Consider the following 25,308-nt stretch of genomic DNA (forward strand, 5'->3'; position numbering starts at 1 on the left):
CAAAAAACAAAATTTAAAAAATGTCAAGAGAATTTGCAATTATTTTGAACGAATATATAAAATATAAAAACACACTCAAAATAAAAAGTTATAAGAAATGAAACAAAATTTCAATAACAGAAGATCTGAAAAAAATAAAAGATATATACATTTGAATTAAAACAAAATATGTGGAACGGAGATTTGCGGCGTTCACTGAATTATTATTATAAATAATTATAGCCTATAGACATAATAAAATTACAATACAACTACATAGCATGCCATGTAAATATAATAATATAATACAACACACAAAGTTTAAAAGTTAATACAAAATTAGTTTAACTTAAATATACTTGTTTAACATAAATAAAATATATACGCATGTATAATTACTAATATTTAGAGAGTGTAAGTGAGATAGAGAACATAGTTAAGTTGCAATACAAATACTTTTGAAATGTGTGTTTTTACTTTAAATAGTTTGCGACTAAAATTGAAAGTGTAAATGTGCATAACTGAAAAATGACATGCTTTCTACAGCAAATACACACTAACGGTTATGTTAATTACATAAAATAAATTTGAACTTAATTCATTCCTAACAAGTGTTAACAAATAACCACAAGGGAATGAATAATATTTTGCACATTTGAAATAAAAGCAAACAAACTGGCCTCTGCAGCGCGCATTCTGATGACTGGCTTTTCAACGAATTTTCTAATATTTTTTCATTAAATGTAGCTTATTTTATATAATTATTTGAAGCGCCGCAGAGGCAATGTTGGGCTTTCCGGTGGTGTGTTGCTACTCGACTGCAAAGCGTTTTTCTTTGGCACGTTCACGCTTTTAAAGGGCGCGCCCAATTTGCGTGCGCCGCGCGGCGATGATGAGCTGTTCGTGGCCGCCTCCATGGCAGCGGTGGTGGTGGCCGAAGCAGAGGGCGCCAGACCCGTGTGCATTAGATCTCTTGTGTTGGAATCGATGGAAGCCTGCACCCAACCTGTAGCAAACAAATTAGATACGTTAAAATGTATGTATGTGCAAAAGTATAAATAGGTACAAAAACGTTGAACGCGCACCCTTTATTGATGAACGATGGTGATCGATCAAAGCAGCTGCCAGTGGCGCTGCTGCGCCGGCATCACGCAGCGGCATTGGATTGTAGATGCGATTTGCGAAGTCCTCGAAGGTGGTGCTCTCCTTGTAACGCGATGAGACGCTTTCCAAAGAACGGTTGCGTTCCTCATAACTACAAGTACAGAAAATAGAGTTTCAATAAAAATCGCTTTTGGAGTCTGCAAAGCACTCACTATTGCTGGAAGAGCGACATGGCTGCGCGTTTGGCGCGACTCGCGTTGATTGCTGTTGCACGTATCAGCGTCGCCAAGCAGGCGCCACTAACGATGCTCTCATTAGCCAATGGACCGAACCAAGGCACCTCTGGCTTACGATTCACCGTCACACGGAACAGACCATTCTTCAGTGGATACACCACAATCAACACATCACAGAACTCTGTCGGCAATATATCGCGCCGATAGTCGCGATAATGTTCGCTCCACACAATGTGCACCTCATCGTTGCCCAGATGACGCGTTTTCAGCAGCAAATTCTCCGGCGAATCAGAAGGCATGCGCGTAGCCACATGATAAATCACCTCCAGAAATGGTGTAGCATAGTAGGGCGCCGTCGCGCCACACCCCTGACGTGGCAAACCGCCAAGAAAGCCGTTGTGTGTTTCCAAGTCGATTTCCCAGCCCAGCGCTGAGACGAACATTTCATAAGTGCTGCTGCCGCTTGCATTATTCAGTATACTGCTCTTGTCCTCCTGACCAGAAGCCACATAAATCACTGCCATTTTGTGTGTCTCACGACAGCGCTGTTGATCCACATTGCGCAGTTCGCGCAATAGCTTTTCTGTGCGTTGCAACAGGTGTGTGCGCGAACGCCGTTCCCAGCCGGCCATGCCGAGGTGCGAGAAGAGTAAGCGGCAATACTGGAAGGGAATTTCCGTGCGTCCCGTTAGACTTGTCGTATTGTATGATTCGAATGACGCGTGTGAAGCTTGTTCGACCGAATGCATTGAATGTTGATCGTGATGTAGCGACGCAGCGCTGTTGGTGTTGTTCTGCAAAGCTTGTTGATTCAGATTTGAGACATATTCTTGTTCGAGCGCGCGCTGATTGAGTATAATGGAAATGGTTTGTGCCTCCAAACTGCTGCCCAGTGGACTGGGCCCAGGCGTATTGAGCTGCGCCAAAGGATTCGTTAAACACTCAGGACTCGTGTGACCGATGTAGGCCAAAAGCTAAAAAGGAGTACAGAAACATATTATTAGAATTTATATTTGGTGTTTTATTTACAATTTCTCAACTCACATCATCTAATTGATCGAGATCGGGCGCCAAGTCCTTGGCTAGCGGCAGCTCACCCGCCGGACGATGTCGTAAAGTATGCCGCGGTGGCAACACATCTAGGCCAATCATTGACGATATCAGCGAATCCATCGGCTGCGACATATTTCGATGTTGTGGCGTTGTATTGAAGCTGCGGTGCATGCTATCGCCCATGCGCTCCACAGCTACGCTACCACCAGACGCATGCATCGAAGTTGTGCTTTCATTTGTCATGGATTTGACGCATTTACGCGGCTCACTGTACAGTATCGATGCATCCCAACAGGCCTTCCCATTCAAATCGCGCAGCAACACACGCACTTGCTTCTCGGCAGTTATCAAGCCGGCTGTCGCGCCACCACCGGGCAACTTGAGCGCAGGCAATTCAATGAAACTCGCCACCAAGCCGGAACTCAGCATGAAGAGCTGCAAATTCTGTGCATGCAATACTGACGGCAACTCAACGGAGTCGCGCCGCGCATCGGCACCAGCGCTCTGTGCGCCCAAACTGGCATTTGCCGCGACATCATCTTGCTCCTCCACCATCGAGCTGAGTCTGGACGCGCCAATACCCATTGGAAAGTGTCCCAAATGTGTAACCAAATGCATAGCTATAGCCTTGGCGCACATCTTTATCGCGCTAATGCACGCCTGTATTGTCTCCGAGGTCTGGTAGTTCGCCTCAGGCAGCTTGCCGTCCGTCTGCAGGTCATCGCTGGAGATGTGCGTATCGAAGTCGTCGTCGGCGGTCAATTTGACGCGTTCGTGTCTGGGTGCGCCGGAGGCGATTTGCATTAGCACGCGCAACACCAACAACACCAATGTGTCACCGCGTTCGTTCAGCGGCGCCAACATTAAGGACGCCGGAAATGACATGCAGTATTCACCCAGGCAAAGCATCAACGAAGTCAGCACAATCTTATCAGAGTCCTTCGGATTCGCCACTTGCTGTATTTCGAGCGCCTTACATATCGCAGTGATGATTAGCTGAGGCAAGCGCTCAATAGACGCCAGCTCACGACCGCGTTCCGCGCACAGCTTCAAAGCGTCGACCGCCACAATCGCAATGGTGCGATGCTTGAATTGCAAAGCTTGCAGCAGAACTTGTAAGGCTTCGCGTATGCGTGGATTGAATTGCGAGTTATGGTGCAGGTCGCGCGGCTGCACGCCAGGTGGATGTGGAATTGCTTGCTGAAAGTAGCCGCGCGAACGGCTACTTGTGTTTAGCGGATGGGATAACTTCAACAAAATCCATTGACCGAGCTGCGAAAGCGCGATGCAGCGCGCTTTTGCGGATGGTTCGCGGCGGGCGCAACGCAACACGATGTTTAGTATGTGGTCTTGCAGATCGGGACACTCCATCAATTCGAAGATTTGTGGCGACGGTTGCAATACTGGACGCGGTATGAGCGTTGAAGGGTAACAGAGCAGCGAACCGAGCAAGGCGGCTACCTCGGCGCGCGGTGTGTTGCGATTCGCTTCAAGCGAGGTGAGTAGTATCGCCGAGGCGTGCACTATGTCTAACAGCAGCAGCGTGTGGCCAGGCAGTAGCAGGCTCAAGAAACGTGGACCCTCAACATGTTTTAGAATTGCATAAATCAAATCGCGATCCTCACCGGTGAGTAATTTATGCAACGAATGATAGAAGAGCGGCAAATGTTGCATGCCTGACACAGCGCCGTGCACGGCTAGCGAGCAGAGCAGCTGTAGCGCTAACAGCTTGCCCTTTTTGAATGATTTATCTAACTCAAGAGCGCCGTAGCACCAAGGCGCCACAATGCCGATGGGCGGTACGAGTGTAGGTGGTGGCGGCGTACTTTGGTTGTCCGTGGAAATGCCCTGATTTTGCTTGATCTTTATCAGATTGGTGGTCATGTCAAGTAGATGTTTGAAAACCTGTGCATGTAACTCTGCTTTCGGTATGCGATTGACGTCGCCGAGCGCGCCCAACATGCGCTTCCACATGATAGCCGTTGAATCCGGCAACCAGCCCGTTGCCACACCACCCAGTATTATAGAGCGACGTTCGGAACCGAGAAAACTGCCGGAACTACCCTCTTCTAAGCTGCCGCTGTCCACCGCTAGCACATCCATCTGTATTTGTGCATCCTTGATAGAGCTGCCTTCAATGCCGCTACTTGCCGTAGGCGATGGGCTACGCGAATCTGCGCCGCTTTCATTGTCCTCGCCATCTAGCACATCTTCATCGTCATCGCCATGTGTGGAGCTGCGTTGACGACGCTTGCGACCCCTTGGGCGCGCGCCGAAATTCGCTACCGAATCTAGTGACATCGCGCGCCGCATATCGTTGTGCTGTTGCATAGCATGCGTGTAGGCGCCGCCTCCAAAGCGCCGCGCATTTAGCGTTTCCGAACTGAGCGTCAACTCCGTTGTCGATTGTTGTGACAGCAACGCGCTCAGCGAATGCTCGACGTTTGTCGGCAATACCGGTGGCACAGCGTTCTTTTGCATATTGCGATGACGCCGACTGCGCATGCGCGAGTTGCGCGCCACTGACGCCAAACTACCTTCACTATAGCTGCGACTAAGCAGCGGCGTGGTGGCGGCATGTCCCGAACGCAATGTTGCGCCGCCATGTGCATGCATGCCATGACCACCGCTGCTCAGCGAATGTTGGTGAGAGTGTAACTGCCCACCAGTGCCCGTATTTGATTGCTCATCTGAACGACTGCTATTCGATTCACGTTCGCGATCGACTGCGCTATCACGATCACGACTTTCCTTTAACGCGCCTATAGCAGAGCCGCCCGATTGCTGCCATACGCTGCCGATGCGTCGGCGCTTACCCTTGCTTTCGGCCAGCCGATCCAACGGCAGATCTTGCAAATTCAGCGCGTATACATAACGCGAAAAGACGCGCGTCAAAGTTTGAATTGTCTTATCCCATTCGATGATCAGCTCGTCGCGATACGTTAGCGAAGCGAGCACGGCGAGAAATTTTTCCCAAAGTTGCACATTCACCGGCACATTGGTATGTGCGCGTATCCATGTGACAATCAGCGTTTGAAAGATAGCCTGACCAAGTATGCCACCCAAACTGGAACTCTTCGAACCGGATAGGTTCTGATGCAACACAATCGATGTCACCTGCAGCAAAACCAGCAACAGCTGTTCCCACGTCTTCGGCTCCATGCGCGTATTCATCACCATCGTGCGGTAGACATTCAGCACTTTCTTGCACACCTCCGTCTGCTCGTGCAAAGGCGTTGAGCGATAGTCGCGCGATTTGGTCGAAAAGTTTATGTTTAAATGACTGGTGTTGACCAGAAACACGTTCGCGGCATTTGTGACGAAAATCTGTAGCACATTTTGTAGGCCAGCGCGTACCGCTACATTCTCCTTGCTCATAGCACCAACGTAGGACGGTGTGCGTAGGCGCTGACTACGCGGCGTGCTGCCAGCCGAGCTATTGTTCGGTAACGCTGCATTGCCACTACCATTGTCGTCCGGTTCGAGCAAGAAATGTGGTGGTGTGGTGCCCGTCATCCAGTCGCGGTAAACAGCAATTGCGGTGCGTATCGCATCGATTTGCGATTTCGTTGTGAAATTCAACAAGAACGCTTGTCGATATACTTCGTGTACGAAGTTTATATTTTCGCGCGTTGCATACAGCACATCGCGCACAATCAAGCTCTGCTGATAGGCGCGCAGACGATGTCCTTCATTGATGTGCATATTATCTAGGCGATGATTCATGGTGCGCTCATGCGTGAAGTGCGAGATCCAATTGATCAGCACCACCACACAAGAGGACATCACTTCCTCCTTCTTGTTCACCGAACGCATAATGGGCAATTCGAGACGTGGGTCGTAAACGGACATGCTGAAATCGAAGTTGGGACAGAACACGGGCAGGAAAACGTCCTTGAAACGCTGCAGCAAAAACGCAAACGCCTTGAGATCCTTTTGTGAGCGATTGTCGCGCCAGCGCAAACAAGCAACAGTTTGCAACATACTATTTAATAGAATCTCCAGGCCATCACGTGGATCTGGCGGTGCGGATTTTTCATTCGAGGAGGGCGGCAACAATGCCACAATTTCGGAATTCTGCACCGGATGCGAAAAGGTATCGTGGAAAACCGAAGTTGTGCCGCCGTCGACTTTCATATTCGGATGATTGAGAAAATCGGTCGCATTGAACTCGACATCCGGGCCGACAATGCCTTTCTGCGGCACTATCAAACCCGGTATCAGATCGGCGTACATGGAATGCACGTAGGAGGGTGCATTTTCACCCAGCGCCTGATACCACAAGAGGAAGTAGCTGTCGTGGGGCAAAAATATACAAATTTGAATATAAGTCTGTATAAAGAAGTTGCAGGCAAGTTGACATACCGCACGCCCTCGCGCCGCAGTTTCGGCGAGTTCCCCAAATGCAGCAACTTGGCCATAATGCGACTGAGTGAGTGGCATTGCCAGCGCCGTGCCAGTAACTCCGGCAGCCAACACAGTATCTTCTCGAGCAGCCATAGCGAGCCGTCCAATTCTTCGCGATGAGCTTTGTGTACTAAAGCACAGAGTTTTTGTAAATATTAACAATTAATATGTAGAAATGAAAGAGAGTAGACAATAGGCGAAAATATATAAAATAGAAGCCAAACAATGAAACGACAATTGTATATACCAAGCAACAACAACACATATATACATAGACAAGTTATACGAATACTTATCGTGAACACTGTAATAGCTGTGCAAGTGAGGCGTGTGTAAGTGACGAGAACTTGAGCTGAGTGCACTCACATTGGCGGGTGAATTGATGAGATTATTAGAATGATTGAAGTGGGACATAAAATATTTCTAATAACGGCAACTCAACTCTAAAATTCCAAAATAAACTAGAACTGGAAAATCGCTTTTATTTATGTATTTTTGTTGTAGTAATAATTAGCTAAACCACCTAATGGAGGCCTAAATGTCAGATATTATAATCGAGATGTGGTAGGCTGAAGAGCGGAGATGTTTCAATTAGACACGGATTAGTACGGGGGAATAATTATATGGTAGTCAGAAGTAGTATATCGGTATACGAGCCGTATAGGAATGAATTCTGTCTCTTTTAGAGCTTAAGCAACTGAGTCAAAACTGATAAAATCACTCGAATCTACATTATAAAGATCGCTTTTAACATTCAGGTTTACACATCCTTCTTATAAAACCCGGAAAAGTCAACTTTAAGAATCTAGAAGAAAATAAGAGTATCAAGTCGAGGCTATAGCCACAATCATTTGGTTAAATTTTCGGATAATTTAGGAAAGAATTTAGGTGAGAAACTTGGATCTAAAAGTGATGGAAGAAACGCATCAACGTTGATGAGATAGTCCCATTATGGCAGGTTATAGCTGATCTTTAAAAAAAACATTGTCAACTGAAAAATTATAATGGAAAAACTCATAAAAGGCGTTTAATAAAAATCGTTTTATTTTTTTTACAAAAATGTTGCATTTCTGCTCGAACTGTCAACGTTGCGTGTTCTTTTCTCAATATGTTTTCAGATTCGATTGTTGTTTTTTCAAAGTGTGGCCTTCTAACCAGGCAAAATAGCAACATTTTATACCCTCCCAAAAAGTAAGAGTGTCAGTTGCCACGTGGATTTCTATTTATGATTTCTGAAAGTTCCAAGAAATTTTATAAATTTTTTGCACAAAATAAAATGAGTCGATAAATTTTATTAAAATTATTATTGAAAATTGCAAATGAGTTGGTCAATTCATTTTCATCATCATCAGAGCATGAAATGAGGATATTGTTAGAAGAGATTCGCTACGCAGGGTGAAAGGATTCATAGAAGACGTTGAGCGCACTTACTCAGTCTCAGGGTTAAAAGAAAAAGTGTTAAATGAGCAGCTTATTTGCGTAAATTTCATTTTAAAATGTTGATTGTATTGTATGCACTAATTATGAACGAAAATAATGCAACAGCTGATTTATAATAGGGTGCCATTTTTTTTGTTATTTTATCATTAAAATATTGAAGATTTTCACAGGGTGTAATGGAAGATCTGTAAAATGTTGCCATACAACGAGGCAACATTTTCATCAAGGAAATATGAATATAACATATGCTTTCGAGAATTATTTCTCCTTTTACTACATTACAACCTTATTTTCCAAAGCTTTTGATATTATATACATATATTAGTAGTAAAATGAAAAAAAGGCTTAAATACAAACGAGAACAAATCTTATGAACTGACTGATAGTTTCATGAACGGTCACAATTGCATTTAAAATCGATCTTATACTTATGTCAACAAAACCACTGTAAACCAGTGTAATGGACTGAATATATCGACGCGATCAATGTCAAGTGAAATTGATCTCCACATGAAAATCTTGGTCATCTTCTAACAACGCACTTGAAGTAAATTACACTCAACAGATGCAAGCGACTTCTTCAGTGGCACAGAGTCAACGGGCAAGAAAGTCATCAAATCATTTTACAGATGAAAAGAGGTTTTAAAGAAATTTTTAATAAAAAACAAGGAACTCGTCCACCAAGTTTCCTTATGATATTAAGTTATCGCTTGCAGGTTTAGACGGATAGACAAGTACCTGTAACTCAGCTAACAGGTCCCCGGCCTGACACGCAGGTGGCGCTACTAAAATACAATCTACTTATATGTTTTGTAGTTAGCCCTAACCTTCAAAGGGCGCGCTAATAACTTTGACATTTGTCGGATCATTGGTTTGTGAATTATAAAATTTTGAGTGAAGCAACTTTAGCGGTTGTGAAAAAAATGGATAAAAAGGAATTTCACGTGTTGATAAAATAATGCTTTTTCAAGGGCAAAAACATAGTTGAAGCAAAAACTTGACTTAATGACGAGTTTCCGGACATTGCCTCAGGCAAATCAACAATCAAGGATTGGTATGCCAAGTTTAGGCATGATAAAATGAGAACCATAGACGGTGGGCGCAGTGGACGCCCTAAAGAGATTGTGTCCGACGGAAAAAAACATCAAAAACGTTCACAAAATAATTTTGAATAACCGTAAAATGATATTTTTCGAGATATTAGGTACTCTAAAGATATCAACTGAATGTGTATATCGCATCTTTCACCAATATTTGGGTATGAGAAAGCTCAATGCAAAGTGGCTGCCGCGCCATCCCACTTCTGATAAAAAACAACAACGAGTTGATATTTCGGAGCAGTGTTTGGAGATGTCCTAGCATAATAAACCCCGAGCTTTTACGTCGATAAGTAAAATTGAATGAAACATGGCTCCATCATTTCACTCCGAAGTTCAATCAACATTCATGTGAGTGCACTGACACGATGAACCCGCTCCAAAGCGTGAAAAAAATGCAATAATCGACTGGCAAGGTTATGCCGTATTTTGGGATGCGCAATTTTAAATAATTTTTATTGACTATCTTGAAATAGGAAGGACTATCAACAGTGACTATTTAGCGTTATTGAACCATTTGAAGGACGAAATCATCGCAAAACGGCCGCATTTAAAGAAAAACAAAGTGCTGTTTCACCAAGACAATGCACCGTGTCACAAGTCAGTGAAAAGAAAAACCATAAAGTGGACTTCGAGTTGCTTCCGCTTCTACCGTACTCTCCAGATCTGGCCCCCAGCGGCTATTTTCCGTCCTCAGATCCCAAAATAATGCTCGCTGAGGGAAAATTTTCACTGAACCAAAAGGTGAACGCCGAAACTGAGGTCTATTTTGAATCAAAGGAGAAATCTTACTACAAAAATGGTATCAAAAGGTGGAGGGTCGCTACAATCGGTGTATCACCCTTGAATGTAGCTATGTTGAATAAAAAAATAAAAGAATTTTGCCGTGGCCGGGGACTTTTTAATTGACCTGTTAGCCTCGCATTCCTGATATTTTATCTATATACTATATAACTTATTCAAATATGACCTTTAATCACAGAAAAGTTTTAATTATCGAACGCCAAGCTCGCATTACTCTAAATACTTATTAAAACATTAAAATTGTTTAAAAATGCCTCTGCTGATGTTAGTACCAAGCGTTAGATATAAAAAGCTTATATGAAGACATACATATGTATGTAAATGTTGGAAGTCTAATGTGAGTAGTTAGTAATTGCAAAGCAAACATGTGTTATAAATGCATAAACTTATACGTAAATGCGTTGTTATTCAAAAATCCAAGCGTATGTTTAATGGTTCTACGTCAATGGTTTAGGCATCCATGAGGTGAGCTTGGCGCACATCGTTTGAATAGGCACCATTGGAATGTTTATTTTCTAAAAAGTGTATCTTATCCTACAACGGCATATTGACATCATCTGAAACTACTAAGCTACTAAATGACCAACACCCTAATTCTGACTCTCAACCTTAGCTTAGCTATTGAAAAAGAATCTTTGAAAGTATCCTAAGCCGTCATTTCAAAACGTTTCAAAATAACGGAATATATTCAAAAGCAAGGCAATTGGGTGCCATATTAATTGAACGCAGATGTGTTGGTCAATTCATCCTCATCATCATCAGAATCCTAAATGCAAAAACTCGTATGTGAAACTTGACCAACCAGCCAAATCAACGGAAGATCGAAGTATCCATGGCGCCACTGTAATGCTATATTTGTTGAGATCAGAAGAGCATGCTGTATTATGAGCTTCCAAAAGGACAAATGTCGATTGTTGTATGCCAGTAAAGAAGAAGAAAATGACAAATATGGTGCAACCATTAATGGAAGGGAATCGAGGGTAACATTTTCTCCATCGTGACCTCATGTTCCAAAATCGGTTAAAAACTATTTGAAAAATAGCGTCTGAGAAGTTCTGCCTCACACTCCTCATAGCCGAGACCTTGTTCATTCAGAGAACCATTTTTTGGGTTGTAATCAACATATTTGCCAGAAAGGTGGGAAAATGCCATAGCTTCAGACAGGCAATAATTTCAATAATACTATTTACATGTTTTTCTTAAAAAACTTACAAATATTGAAAAAAACGCACGAAAATAGTTATATTTAGAGCTGATAAAGGAACAAGAAATGTATGGACTCCCAGTAAATTTTATTTTCTTTTAAATAGGCTTAGTTATTGTAAATAGTAACGGCATTTTCTTCATACTGTAAACGATTAATCAATAGTGGAGGCTCCAAAACAAGACTGAGTTCTCATAATCAATCTTTTTAGGCCTAAACAAGATAACAAAAAAAATGATTCTTCAAAGACATTTTTATTGAATTTAGTGAGTCAATTGATTATGATCGATAAACAGTCATAATGATAGAAATACATATGAGATCATGAATTACTTGAAAAATATTCTAATCACTCAGTAACTCGAAAACAAAAAAACAGTGTAATATGAGAGCTCAGAACCTAAAAGCGTACTTCAAAATGCAACTAAACATCTAAATTAACTGAAACTAAATTGACTTAATGCGATTTTATTCAGACACACAAATTTTTTTCTTTTAAATGTGCATGAGTGAAGAAATCAAGTATTTGTGAACTGGATGAGAATTTGACTGATGTGTGAAAAGCCGCAGCGAAAACTGCATAAAATTAAGCACAAACTTACCAATATGAAACGGAAGTTCTGCCATATTGTTTTTGTATATATATATAATTTGAGTGGGTGTGTAAAATTCGAATACATAGCGAAAAATGGTGTTTGGTGTTGGGAGAAGAAAGAGAAACAAATTGAGAAACAAAGAAAACATTTCGATTATGTAGAATAATAGAGTTTCAAATAAAAGCAAAACACACACAAAACAGCAAATACACAATTATTTAACAATACTTTTGTGGAATCACAAGTGCAAACGCAAAACACCGCACATATACACACGCAGCTATCCGCTTCCAAGAGCAGCGATACAGGTGGGTTTTTCACATGATTTTTCTGCATATGTACAGTCATGGGCAGAGAAACAGAACACTTTGAGCGTGTAAAAAAAGACGTTTATTTTTAATATAAACAGAAAAAAATTTAATTTTTTTTAAGCATGGAATGAATTGAGGAATAAGTACTATATGAGAAAAAACCCTTAGACCTCAAAGTAATCCCCCTTGACCTCAATAAACTTATGCCAACGTTTCTTACAATCTTCGAAACAGTTGTTAAAGTCAATTTCCAGAATAGCCTTCAATTGACTCAAAACGGTTTCCTCGGAGCAGTCGTTTGAGTTTTCTGAGTAAGTCACACGGAGCTAAATCAGGCGTATGCTTGAAAACTTGGCTAAAAACTCACGAAGACTCAATGCAGTATGTGACGGTGCATTATCGCGGTACAAAAACCAAGAGTTGTCGGCCGATAAATCAGGCTTCTTTTTAGGAATAGCCTCGAGCAAACGACGCATAACACTCAAATAGTATTCCTTGTTGACAGCTTGGGCAGTCAAAAGGAATTTGGAGTGCACCACACCCCGATAATAGAAGAAAACTGTTTTTCGAATCAGCTCACGTTTGCCACGATATTCGGCCGATTTATCGTCTGTTTCCGGGTCGTAAGCATAGATCCAAAATTCATCGCTAGCCATAATACGTTCCATGACATCTTGGTAGTCAGAAAGCATTGTTTCACATAACTCAACGAGATGCTGTTTTTCGAAAAAACTGGGTAATGTTGGAACCAATCGGTCTTTCACTTTTTTTAGATTCAAATGATCTTTCAAAATGACTCTTCCGATACTCCAACGATGGCAGTAAGATCACTGACTATTAGCCGTTGATTTTCAAGCACCAATTCACTTATTTTATTGACGTATTGATCATCAGTTGATGTTGATATCGTCAACGCATTCTCGACCCTCTTAGAAAAATGTTTACCTATCAAAAATACTTGCTCGCGGCAAACAATTATCAACGTTTTGTCACCAGAAATTTTAATGGATAATTTTCATGCATAAAAATACAATTCTCAGGCATCGCTTCGAACGCAAATGGTTCTATAGTATTTTTGAGAATTTTAAGGTATGAAAATTGGTACATTCTACAATGCATACATATATCCTCACCAATGGTTCAACGGCGTACCAGGAAAAGGCTCCTCAGACCACCACATTACCATCGACGTGCTTAACGGTTTTTGTGGTGTATCTGGAGGTATAAGCCTGACAAACGGGGCCACGGGCAAATGGTTTGCCGCGCTTTAGTACTATTTTTCCAAATTTGAGGTCCTTTTTTAAATGTTCTTTAGCAGAGCTCAGCCATGCTCTTATTTTTCTTTTGGACAGCAATGGTTTTTTTAGACTAATTCGTCCAAACAACTGAGCATCATTGAGATGCCTTCTTACAACTCTATTCGATACTTCTTATAGCCGAGTTTACAACAGCGTGCCAGTCGTTCCTTCTTTTCGCTGTTTGGTGCCAATTGGAGATTCAAAGTGTAGCCAGGTCCCTCTCCACCTGGTCCTTCCAATGGAGTGGACATCTTCCTCTGCTTCCTCTGGCGGGTACTGCGGCGAATACTCTCAGAGCTGGAGTGTTTTCATCCATTCGGACGACATGACCTAGCCAGCGTAGCCGCCATCTCTTAATTTTCTGAACTATTTCAATGTTGTCGTACATCTTGTACAGCTCATCGTTCCATAGACTGCGGTATTCGCCGTTGCCAATGCCTTTCGATCGATAACTCGTAACGCCGACTCATCAGATGTAGTCATCGTCCCTGCCTCTACACCATACAGCAGGACTATTATGATGAGTGACTTGTAAAATTTGGTCTTTGGTCTCTACAGGATACGCTAAGCCCAAATTCCTTATTTATTTTGGCCATAACCTTTCTTAAAGATTTAAAAGCGTAAAATAGAATTCATTCGAATTCGAAGAATTCATAATTTTGGTAATATGAGTTGGATTTTGTCTTTTTTTGTGTAAATCAAAATCATTCCCTTTTTTTAGATAGTACTATGCAAATTTCTACCCTTTTTTGAGTTTTATTTAACAGCTGCTGTTAAAGCAATGTCTTTTTTCCACGTTCGCCAATTATAAATGAATATTTATAGAAATAACCAAATGTGTGCTATTTCTTTGTCCAATAAAATTTCGCTAGAATGCAAGGAGTAACAACCAAAATGGCGCACAATGGGCCTAACACTGGCCTAAACGCCACCGTTATAAGTTGTGGAACATACACTAACGTAGGACTTTCTTGCGATGCACTTATTTGATCAAACTTAAAACTGATTTGAATAATTTATTTGAAAAGTGTGCTATTTCTCTGTCCATGACTGTATATATTTGTGCGAGAGTGTACTCTTAGTTGTATGTTTGTGTGTACGATTTTGCACTTTATGTCTCTTTTTTGTCTCAATTGTAAACAATCTTTTGTGCGCTTTGCTTTTCGCCGTTTTTTACACAATTTTATTTACTTTTTAATTTTAAATTTTTATTTGCATATTTGTTTTCGTTTTTTAATTTTTTAGTTGCACAGCTGCACGACAATGCGTGGGGTACCAAGTAGTAATGGGTAATAAAAACGCAAACTCAAACTCAAATAAATAAATAAATCAAGTTAATCGCTTCTAGCCACAACATTTAGACGCTTTGAAATACATTTTACAAAAACTCATTTCGATTAAATAAGTGTTCGTTGCTCAAAAAAGAAATCAATAAAAATAAATAAAAATTATAGCAAAACATTGCCAAGTCGAAATCTTGATTTTTGCCGTTAAATATATTTTACCGAAACCATAAGATTATTTACGAACTATTTTAATCAAAATAATATTGGAAATAGATTTTAAAAAATTTACCTTTTTGCTTTAAGTTCGCCTCTGCTTGGATGAAGGTGTCGTAGAGTATAAAATATACGTGACTATAGTTCGTTTCGAATAATGATTTTGCCTCTTCTTGGTCAACATTGTCTGAAATGCGAAAAAAACATAAAAATAATCAATTCTGAGTATATATACTAATATTTGCTCTAATATGCTTGGATATTGGATCAAAATTGATGAATTTCCGAATATTTGTATACTACTATGAGCAAAAAATAATAAGACTTTGTTCATAAATTGAAAATCCTTAATTTATTCTTCAAAATCTATGTCGGCCCCCTTAAAGTATTCCCCCTTGGTCCCAATAAACTTTTGCCAACATTTTTTCCAATCCTCGAAACAGCTGTTAAAGTCAATTTCCGAAAGCCATCAATGCCAGCAGCGATTCACGTTTAATGTCTTCAATTGACTCAAAGCGGTTTCCACGAAGCGTTCGTTTAAGTTTGCTGAATAGCCGAAAGTCCCGCGGAGTTAAATCAGGCGATTAGGGCACAAACCGGTTGAAAATCACGAAGAATCCGACGGTTTATATCGTTAACGCGACGCTGTTTTTCGAAAGAATTTAGTGATTTTGGAACCAATTATGCTTTCACTTTTACTAAACTCTAATGATTACTTTGATGTGACCTTTGGCACAGATATCACTGACATTCATACCAACTAAAAAAACAACAATATTTGGACGAATGGGTTTTCGCGCGAAATTTAAATTAAAAGTCTTATTATTTTTTGCCCACAACTGTAATTTTTTTCTGTCCTAAAAAACGAAAAATTAGATTTTCATTCTTCCCCTGTAGTTTTGATTTCAGATGAGCACCATGTTGTGACGATGAAAATTAAGGTATCGTGAAAAGCTTGGAATACCGATTCCTTGTCGAAAAATGGAGAATGACGGGCGTAATAGGATCACTGCCACGCCCCTAAAACGTCGTTAACCGAAAACTTATAAACCAGTGCCATAACTAAGCACTAAATTATGATATAGACCTGTAATTTGGAAGAAGGGATCGCAGTAGCTAGATCACCTGTGGGTTACAAATTTTGAAAAGGTAAATCTTATAAGATTCTTACCGACAGTGTGAAAATGGATACATCGAATCGTAAATGTAAAATATATGTAAAATAAATAAATAACCAAATACGCCAGAGACATTGACTTATACATTCGAGAAGGTTTCAGACAGCTGTATAGGAGCCGGTGTCAAGCTTGGACAATAGATAATCCTTTCCTGATAACAGTGTATCTGTGTGTCATAAATGGGTTAAATCGGGCCAATACTTCCCTCAGCTTCCATATACCTAATATAGAGATTTTCGAATTCCCGGAAGCGGAAGCTGGAGTGTTTTCGTCCATCCGGACAACATGACCTAGCCAGCGTAGCCGCTGTCTTTTAATTCGCTGAACTATGTCGATGTCGTCGTATATCTCGTACAGCTCATCGTTCCATCGAATGCGATATTCGCCGTGGCCAATGCGCAAAGGACCATAAATCTTTCGCAGAATTTTTCTCACGAAAACGCGTAAGGTCGACTCATCGGTTGCTGTCATCGTCCAAGCCTCTGCACCATATAGCAGGACGGAAATTATGAGCTACTTATAGAGTTTGGCTTTTGTTCTTCGAGAGAGGACTTAAATTTTCAATTGTCTACTCAGTCCAAAGTAGCACCTGTTGGCAAGAGCAATCCTGCGTTGGATTTCCAGGCTGACATTGTTGGTGGTGTTAATACTGATTCCCAAATAGACGAAATTATCTACAACTTCAAAGTTATGACTGTCAACAGTGACGTGAGTGCCAAGTCCCGAGTGCGACGACTGTTTGTTTGATGACAGGAGATATTTCGTCTTGCCCTCGTTCACTGCCAGACCCATTTCTTTTGCTTCCTTGTCCAGCCTGGAGAAAGCAGAACTAACGGCGCCGGTGTTGAGGCTCAACATCGCATATAAGGTTCTATCGAGCGTATTGTGTGAAAGATTAAAGCCCACCGTCAACAAATTGATTGGACCTTATCAGTGTGGCTTTAGACCTAGCAAATCAACAGCCGACTTGATATTCACCATGCGCCAAATCTTGGAAAAGAGCCGTGAAAGGAGAATCGACACACACCACCTCTTCGTCGATTTCAAAACTGCTTTCGACAGCACGAAAAGGAGCTGCCTTTATGCCGCGATGCCTGAATTTGGTATCCCCGCAAAACTAATACGGCTGTGTAAGCTGACGTTGAGCAACACGAAAAGCTCCGTCAGAATCGGGAAGGACCTCTCCTTCTTCGATACCAAACGAGATTTCAGACAAGGCGATTCCCTATCGTGCGACTTCTTCAACCTGCTTCTGGAGAAAATAGTTCGAGCTGCAGAACTAAATAGAGAAGGCTTTCTCCAAGAACTAGATTTACTTATTTTTATTATCGTTCGTTACATACCCATAAGTACGTCCACTGGGCTCGTGGCTTTTATGGCCTGATCGGAATTTTGTATAATTTTTCAAAAAAGCTGTGTGAAATGTACATTCTGCCAAATAAGTACCCGGAAATTCTCATTTTAAATCTTCCTACTGAGAATATTTAAATTTTTTTTCCCAGGTTGTCACAACTGTCAGCCGCTATTCTGAGAATTTTCATTGCTATGTGTCATTTAGTTTGTTTGCGGCATCATTAGGAACAAGTCAACCTTTTGTGTGTAAAAATATTGAACAAAGAGTTTTTTTTTTATTTGCAATCTATGTAAAAAAATAATAAGCAAATGAGATAACAAAATCATAATCTGAATGATATTACTGACATCCAGTGATATCAAAAATAATATACAATATGCATATCAATGGGAGATCTAGAATATGTTGTCTTTTGAGTCTAGTAATTTCATTGCTGTCATCTAATAACATGATTGCCAAGGGTTGGCATGATAACTGATTCTGTGTAAATATGCTGTACTAAATCTTTTAACCTCAGCTTTAACAAAATGTATATTAAGATCTGTATGAATGTCTTTATTTGTTATAAACCAAGGGGCGTTTGTAATTAGTCTTAGGGTTTTTGACTGAAATCTTTGTAAGATTTTAATATTTGAATTTCAAGCAGTGCCCCAAAGCTGCACACCGTAGGTCCAGATAGGTTTTAGTATGCTTTTATGATAGGATTGCAGAGATAATTAAGTATATATTTAGAGATAAAATAAAAGTTGATGTTCACTCCACGAGGTTTTAATCCAGAAGAAAATATTAAAGTACAAGGAGAAAGAACAAAGTAATAACTAATACTTATACATGTAAATGTGAGAATGACAGTATGTAAGGAATGTAATGACGTAAATAATGTAATGACATGCATAGTGTTAGGTAAACGACTGTCTTCAACATTTTATATAATAGCAATATATTTTCAAGATGTTACGGCGATTTATATCCGAGTAGCCAATACAGTTGTTTGGTTTTTATTTTTAATTGCTTATTTTTAGCTTGTATGTGCTGTTTGCATGTTAACCGTTTGTCCAAGTGCATGCCGAGGTATTTAACGCAATCACTTTTAGGTATAGCATTTCCATTTATAAGCAAAGGAGGGCTATCGCTTCGCCTTAATGTAAATAAAATATGCATTGATTTATTCACGTTTACTTTCATTCTCCAGCAATCTAACCAAGTTTGTATCTTATTCAATTCTTCTTGCACCAAATTAGTTGCTTCAACAGGAGACTGACTTGACGACAATAGAGCAGTGTCGTCAGCATATGTAGCAATTAATACATTTTCAGTTTGAGGTATGTCCGAGGTAAAAATGGTGTAAAGTACAGGACCAAGCCCACTACCCTATGGTACTCCAGCATTTATGAATCTTATGTCAGACGTTTCGTAATTTATTTTTACATAAAATGACCTACCAGTTAAATAAGACTTAAGAATTAAAATAAATCTGAGAGGAGAAAGAGTTTGGGTGAAATTTTGTGTTTCAAACGAAATTTCTTGTGCCAAAACGTTGGAAATGTTGAAAAAAGCATATAGTAATTCAACCATGGCGAAAACTCAAGTTTACGATTTGTTTACGTTCAAAGAGAAGCGAGAAGAAGTGAACGATTTGCCACGTTCTTGAACTAAAGAAAACGTCGACAAAATAAAGGATATTCGTGGTGTTGTTCATTCGGAATTCTTAACGGAGGGCAAAACCGTCCATAAAGAATATTATCTTGGCGTTATGAAGTGTTTGAGAGATAATGTTCGTCGCAAAAGACCGGAACAACAGTTGGATTTCGCACCACGATAATGCACCAGCGCACAAAGCGATCATTGTTTTTGAACAAAAATTCAACAAATATCATCGAACAACCACCATACTCTCCAGATATGACCAAGTGTGACTTTTTCCTGTTTCCAAAACTCAAATTAACACTTCGTGGAACCCGTTTTGAGAGCAAATAAGACATCAAAACTAATTCGCAACCCGGAATATAGCTTTAAAAAGTGTTTCGATGATTGGATTGTTCGTTGAAAGAAGTAATAGGTTGTCAAAAAAGTCTTGCGGTATTTTCGCTAGTTGGCGCTGAAAGCGCGTAGTTCTAGTTTTATTCGTCGCATCGGGTCATGCTATACCTTATTGGATAGCTCCTTTAACGCGCTAACACGTGTTTGATTTATTGCCGTTTCTTTTAAGTCGTTCGTGAGTTATAGCGTCGCAAACATGGAGCTAAATAAAGAGAAAATACGGCATATTTTTCAGTACTACTACGATAAAGGCAAAAATGCATCTCAAGCCGCCAATAAAATTTGTGCAGTTTATGGACCCGATACAGTTTCCATTTCCACCGCACAACGATGGTTTCAGATTTTTCGTTCTGGTAGAGGTGGTCGAAGATGCGCCTCGCTCTGGAAGGCTTGTCGTCGAAAATTGCGATAAAATAGCTGAATTGGTCGAAAGAGACCGGCATAGTAGCAGCCGTAGCATCGGTCAAGAGCTGGGCAAGAGTCATCAAAAATTCATTTCAATTTCAATAAAAAAAAATTCAATAAAAATACCGCAAGACTTTTTTGACAACCCATTATATTGCCTCAGAAAGGGCCTATTTTGAAGGGGATATAATAAATTTAGATGATTGATAAGTTGTTTGTGCTTTATTTCAAATTTTCGGGTACTTATTTGACAGAATGTATGTACTTTTTTTTAGCTGAAGTACAAAACATTCTGTTTATTTCCAACTTAGCTGATATGTCGCAACGTTTGCACTCACTTTTTACAATCATCATCATTATTTGATGATTATCTGATTTTTAATGTAAACATAAAAACGACATTAGAACGAACAAAATCAAAGTACTTGTGCTTTGTTTATACAAGTGTTTAACAGCTGCTTCCTTGCTCAACAGCAACTAATTTCTGCTATTAAAATCTATAACGGAGACTCTTTATAAACCTGACGCTCCCGACTTTCCCACTCTCATTGTAGCTTTAGCTATTGACTAATATTTTCCAAGCAGAAACTTGAATAATGATTTGTAGTTGGCAGTTAAGAAGCGAACATATAATAAAACGAGCAAGAAAGGTTTAAGTTCGTACGCAGAACTGGAAAGTTACGGATTTTCCTCAAGATTATTTATGCTATTGACTTTAAGATGGTTGCCTCGGATAATTGGTCATATATTAGAAACTAAGATTAGCTTAGCTTAGAGTAATTTTTTTACATAGAATTAAGACTTCTATACTAATCTGTTCTTATTAAACCTTTTTTTGTGTCATGACTAATTTATTTTCCTGCACCATCATTTATAAATAAAACGAGATTAAATTTAAATACCGTTGAACTCCAAACCGCGGTGCGAGCTTTTGGTGAGTGAATCATATCAAGAAATAGACCTGCCAATAGAGCACCTAAGTCAAGTCATTTCAATTCGTTGGACTACGTTTTGTTGATTCATGCTTTTAGCTCTCACCCAGCTTGGACTGGACAGTTGGAAATTAACATTGAAAACTAGAACTAATTTAACTTTTATTTTCAGTAAGGAGGAGTGGGACATGGAGCTTCTTGCTGATGGGAAAAAACTTGGAAGAAGGGTTGGTGGAGAGTTTTACTTTCAGGAGCTCTCCACCAACTCCAGTCTCAGACTTCCTGACAATTGCAGTGTGTTGCAGGCCGAGGTTGTAGCCATTAAGGTAGCAGTAGATTTTCTGCTCAAGAGTGTAGCCTCTTTCAGAAAAGTGACCATCCAATCAGATAGCTGAGCGGCGATACTAACCATGAACTCATTAACACTGCGTTCGCAGCTGGTCAAAGAGTGCCTAACCTCGCTATCAATAGCATCGACTGTGATAATTTGTGATAAGACTGGTATGGGTTCGCGAGAAACTGTAAAGTTCGCGGAAGTTTGACCAGCGCTGGGCCACCATCGGTACATGCGGTGTCCAAGAGCCTTTCGGCCCAAGATCGATGGCAAGAGATCTAGTGATCTCTTTGCCTTCAGTAAGACTTTCCTCTTTCTAGTTTTGGGGCCTACTGCCGTACATCCATCTGCAGAATCTGTATGGAAGAAGATAAGATGGGAACAACTCAACACTTCTTCTTTCTTGTCTGTCCTGGGTTTGGGTGGTCAGGACTTAAACACTTGGGAGCGCATACCTTAAGATATCCCACCGAGCTAATGTGACTGGAAATTAAACGCATGTGCAAATTTGTATTGGCTACTAAACGTGTTGCTAATTTATAAGTTCTAACACAGGATTTCTTTTTTTCTATGGTCTCATAAAGGACTACATATAGTCCACGTGCGATCTTTGATCAGCCATCTAACCTAAACTAACCTAACTTGGGTAACTTCTTAACATACCTTTTTTACTCTTAGTGATTAAATTAATATTTTTTTGTTCTTCTACTAACGCAAATATTTTTGAGGAAAATAATACCTTAAATTTTATTCATATATTGTACATACATATATGTACATACATATGTACATACATATACTAATAAAACAGCACTTCCTATGATTGAGTTATACGAGCCAATAACGAATTTTTGTAATTTAATAAAGTAGGTTATCTTATCAACATTTGACGTAATGACGTAGGGTATTATGTTTTCACTGACCGTCAGGCTAATGTGCCTGGAGTAGACATCAATTACTCCAATTAAAAAAAACAGGATTCGCTGATAATCACTTTCAGTCATTTTTTATCTTACAATATTTCACCCGCTGAGAGGAATGTGATGATTCGATTAAGTGAATTAGAGGTGTGATGCAGGTGCGTCATCAGCAAAAAAAACGTGCTATAAATGACGGAGATGAGAATCAAAGCAAAGGGTACAAAAATAGTGATGATTCATATTTGAATACCAACTGGAATTTTATTAACTTTCAGTAGTATGGAGACTTTTGCCACCATGCAAAGAGAAATAAAAAAGTCAAATTTATGCTATTTATCATAGAGCAAGCGAGCATGAAGTAGTGGCTGACAAATGAATTTTAAGCGATTTTTTTTAATATTAATATTTAGGCGCGTTATCAAGAATTGTTCACAACATTCCGCAAACTGTGGCACTATAACTTAGTATTGTGTTAGTTATTTAAGTAAATGTGCATATGTGTATAAGTACATATGTATGTATGTATATGCAGAGGTTATGAGGTGTGAGGTTTTTATCAAAATACTGAATAATCACACCATTATAACGGTTACTTTTTGAAAAAAATGCACTATTTTTTAGAAAAGTATTTACCCACATGGCATTAGATGTAATGTACACAGTGACATACCAGTGCAATAGCTATATATTTATGTTATTGTGCAATCACAATTACAACGTAAATAGAACTTGGTTTACATATATGTATATACTTATCTACATACATATATACATATGTACAAATAACATATCTAACAAGCTAAGTAGTTCTACATGTTTAAATGTAGGCACATGTCAACGCACTGGGTGAACAGCAAGAATGGAGACAAATTAAGTGGCTGACTATCATAAAGCCGAGTAACAGTTAACCAAATGGTATTGGAATAACATCGCAAAGCATGTACCTATGTTCATATGTATTTATGTACGTAGCTATCGCACCTGAACCGCAGCGCAACGAATTCTGGCAAGATATCATAACAATATAAAAAATGTGAAAAAGATACTGAAAGCGTGAAAAGCATGCTTAAACTAGCAAACAGACACATACAAGAACAACAAAGCGGCAGACAGCCACGTTTGCCATTGACGCCGATGAAACGAACGGCTGGCATATTAAAGAAAAATGAAAGAACTAAGCTTTTACAAACACATACATAAACGTTTATGACCGCGTCGGGGTTTTGGCCACGGCGGGTAACCAAGGGCAATGATTCCAGCCACACAAGTGCTTACACTTCCACAACGAAAGCGCATCTAACTATGAACTATTATCCATTCTGTTTAATGCATTATTACCGGTGCGTCGCTAGAGCCGCACAATTTCCCATGTATTTGATTTCGTTTATATTTGCCAAATGGACATATTAATGTATGATATTTAGTGTACAATTACAAGCTTGCATAATTTTTAGCGGATTTGCAAAAGAGTGGGAGGGACTAAAAATTTGCTAATTCTACTTTACTTAATTCTTTGTAACTCCAGTTTATTTTTATATCGCTTTGAAAGTACCTACAAACATACGTGCATTCATATATTTGTATATAACAATTTGACATACATAATTATTAATAAGTCCGACTGATCAAGAGGTATACACTTGTAGACACATTGAGGAAAAAGCAGGAAGCAAAAGCAAAGGTTAAATATGTTAACTTTACAATGAATAAAAAAGAGGTAAACAAACATACAAATATATAAGAGTATTAGCGACAAACCACAAGTTGTAATAGACAAATTTAATGGCTAATAAGCGTTTGTTGTTAACCGTTGATTGTTGTGACTTTGTTGCATTTGCTTTAGCGACCATGATTCCCATTGCCACTGCCGCTACGACTTTGTGAGTACAATTTTTTTCTTTTAATGCTACACTAGCTCGTAGGCCGGCAAAGTGGTTTTCATTTATTTGCCTATATTTGTTCAATAAGAGCATGTATTTCGCTCCCACGCAAAAAGAACTTGTTAATTTTAATACGCAGATAAGCAACTGAATTATTTAAAATCTTTTATAACAACTGGCTCAATAACTCATTTGGTAATATGGGTGTTATTAATTGTCGGTCGATTACCACATACCTAGAATTGTACGCAAATGACGTAAGCGGGATGTGGAATCCTTCTTGCAGTCCTGAAACTTGCCCGTAGACTTCTTTATATCCGCATGAGATTTTTTCGTAAACATTTTGCAACTACTGTGTTTATCACTTTTTTCGACACACACTGTTACTGTCGGGTCATAGTTTCCGCTTAATATTATCCATACGGACCCAAGATGAGCTCATTTGGATATTTAGCGCAATCCGTTCAATGAAACAATAAGTAACACTATGCAATGGAGTATAGCTGGTAAAGGTGGTTACATCGACAGGTGCGTAGTAACTTTTCTGGCCACAAACAAAATAAGAAATTGCTTTGGCTATATCGTTGTTGTTGTATTTTTTATCCACACTACCACTTTTACTGCTGGCAAAAATTTTCACATATTTTTCTTGACCACTTTAAGACTTTCTTCGTATCACATTTTTTTCAAACGCACTTTTCTGCATTTCAAATTAGATTCTTGTAGCAAAATTTAATACAAAACGATTCTTTAGCACTTATATTACAATATTCGAATATTTTTATGAATTAAAACCACCTTTTTATTGTAAAATACTGGTTGCCAAAATTTCTACAGCGTAAAACTAGACCGAATAGTAAGAAAATTGTTGACGTTTCTGGTAAAAGAAATGAGTAAAGAACAGTGTTGCAATTTGATGTTGGCTAATAGAGGAATAATTAAGTTAGTTTTAAACATTTTACTACTTTCTGTAAAGTTAAGCGAATTTGTATAAATATACATTTATACTATTTAATTTGTTTATTTTAATTTATTGCTTTCTAATTTTTTATTATTTAAAGGCATTTTTTAACTTTACAATGAAATATGGTACCACGATTTGTCAACATGGTCTTTTGTTTTTCTCACACATTCGTAAACACAGGTAATTTGTGCGTAAGGTCGTTTCCAATTGACAGTTTATACACTGTGAGAAAGCTTGGATTATGAGAATTTAGTTTTGTTTTGATGAAACAGC

At 39.4% G+C, this 25,308-nt stretch overlaps 1 protein-coding gene across 1 annotated transcript; it reads right to left on the reverse strand.

Moving 5' to 3' along the window:
* Window positions 1–297: 297 nt before the first annotated feature.
* LOC120782474 (probable Rho GTPase-activating protein CG5521) lies at window positions 298–24,856 on the reverse strand. The gene is made up of 7 exons (XM_040114768.1): window positions 24,308–24,856; window positions 15,105–15,215; window positions 6,738–6,909; window positions 2,364–6,666; window positions 1,296–2,293; window positions 1,065–1,234; window positions 298–985 (listed from the first exon to the last, which is right to left on the reverse strand). The coding sequence occupies exons 1-7, from the start codon at window positions 24,411–24,413 to the stop codon at window positions 741–743; spliced, it is 6,105 nt and encodes a 2,034-aa protein (XP_039970702.1). The 5' UTR covers window positions 24,414–24,856; the 3' UTR covers window positions 298–740.
* Window positions 24,857–25,308: the final 452 nt, after the last annotated feature.

The sequence above is a fragment of the Bactrocera tryoni genome, chromosome 1 (genome assembly GCF_016617805.1).
Source record: "Bactrocera tryoni isolate S06 chromosome 1, CSIRO_BtryS06_freeze2, whole genome shotgun sequence".
Taxonomy (NCBI): Eukaryota; Metazoa; Arthropoda; class Insecta; order Diptera; family Tephritidae; genus Bactrocera; species Bactrocera tryoni.

Bases quoted from the DNA above. Each gene is read 5' to 3' on its own strand.
- LOC120782474 (XM_040114768.1), bottom strand. From the start codon at position 24,413: ATGTTTACGAAAAAATCTCATGCGGATATAAAGAAGTCTACGGGCAAG. The intron at 2,294-2,363 runs GTGAGTTGAGAA...ACTCCTTTTTAG, and splicing joins ATCTCGATCAATTAGATGAT to CTTTTGGCCTACATCGGTCA. The intron at 986-1,064 runs GTGCGCGTTCAA...TGTTTGCTACAG, and splicing joins CCATCGTTCATCAATAAAGG to GTTGGGTGCAGGCTTCCATC.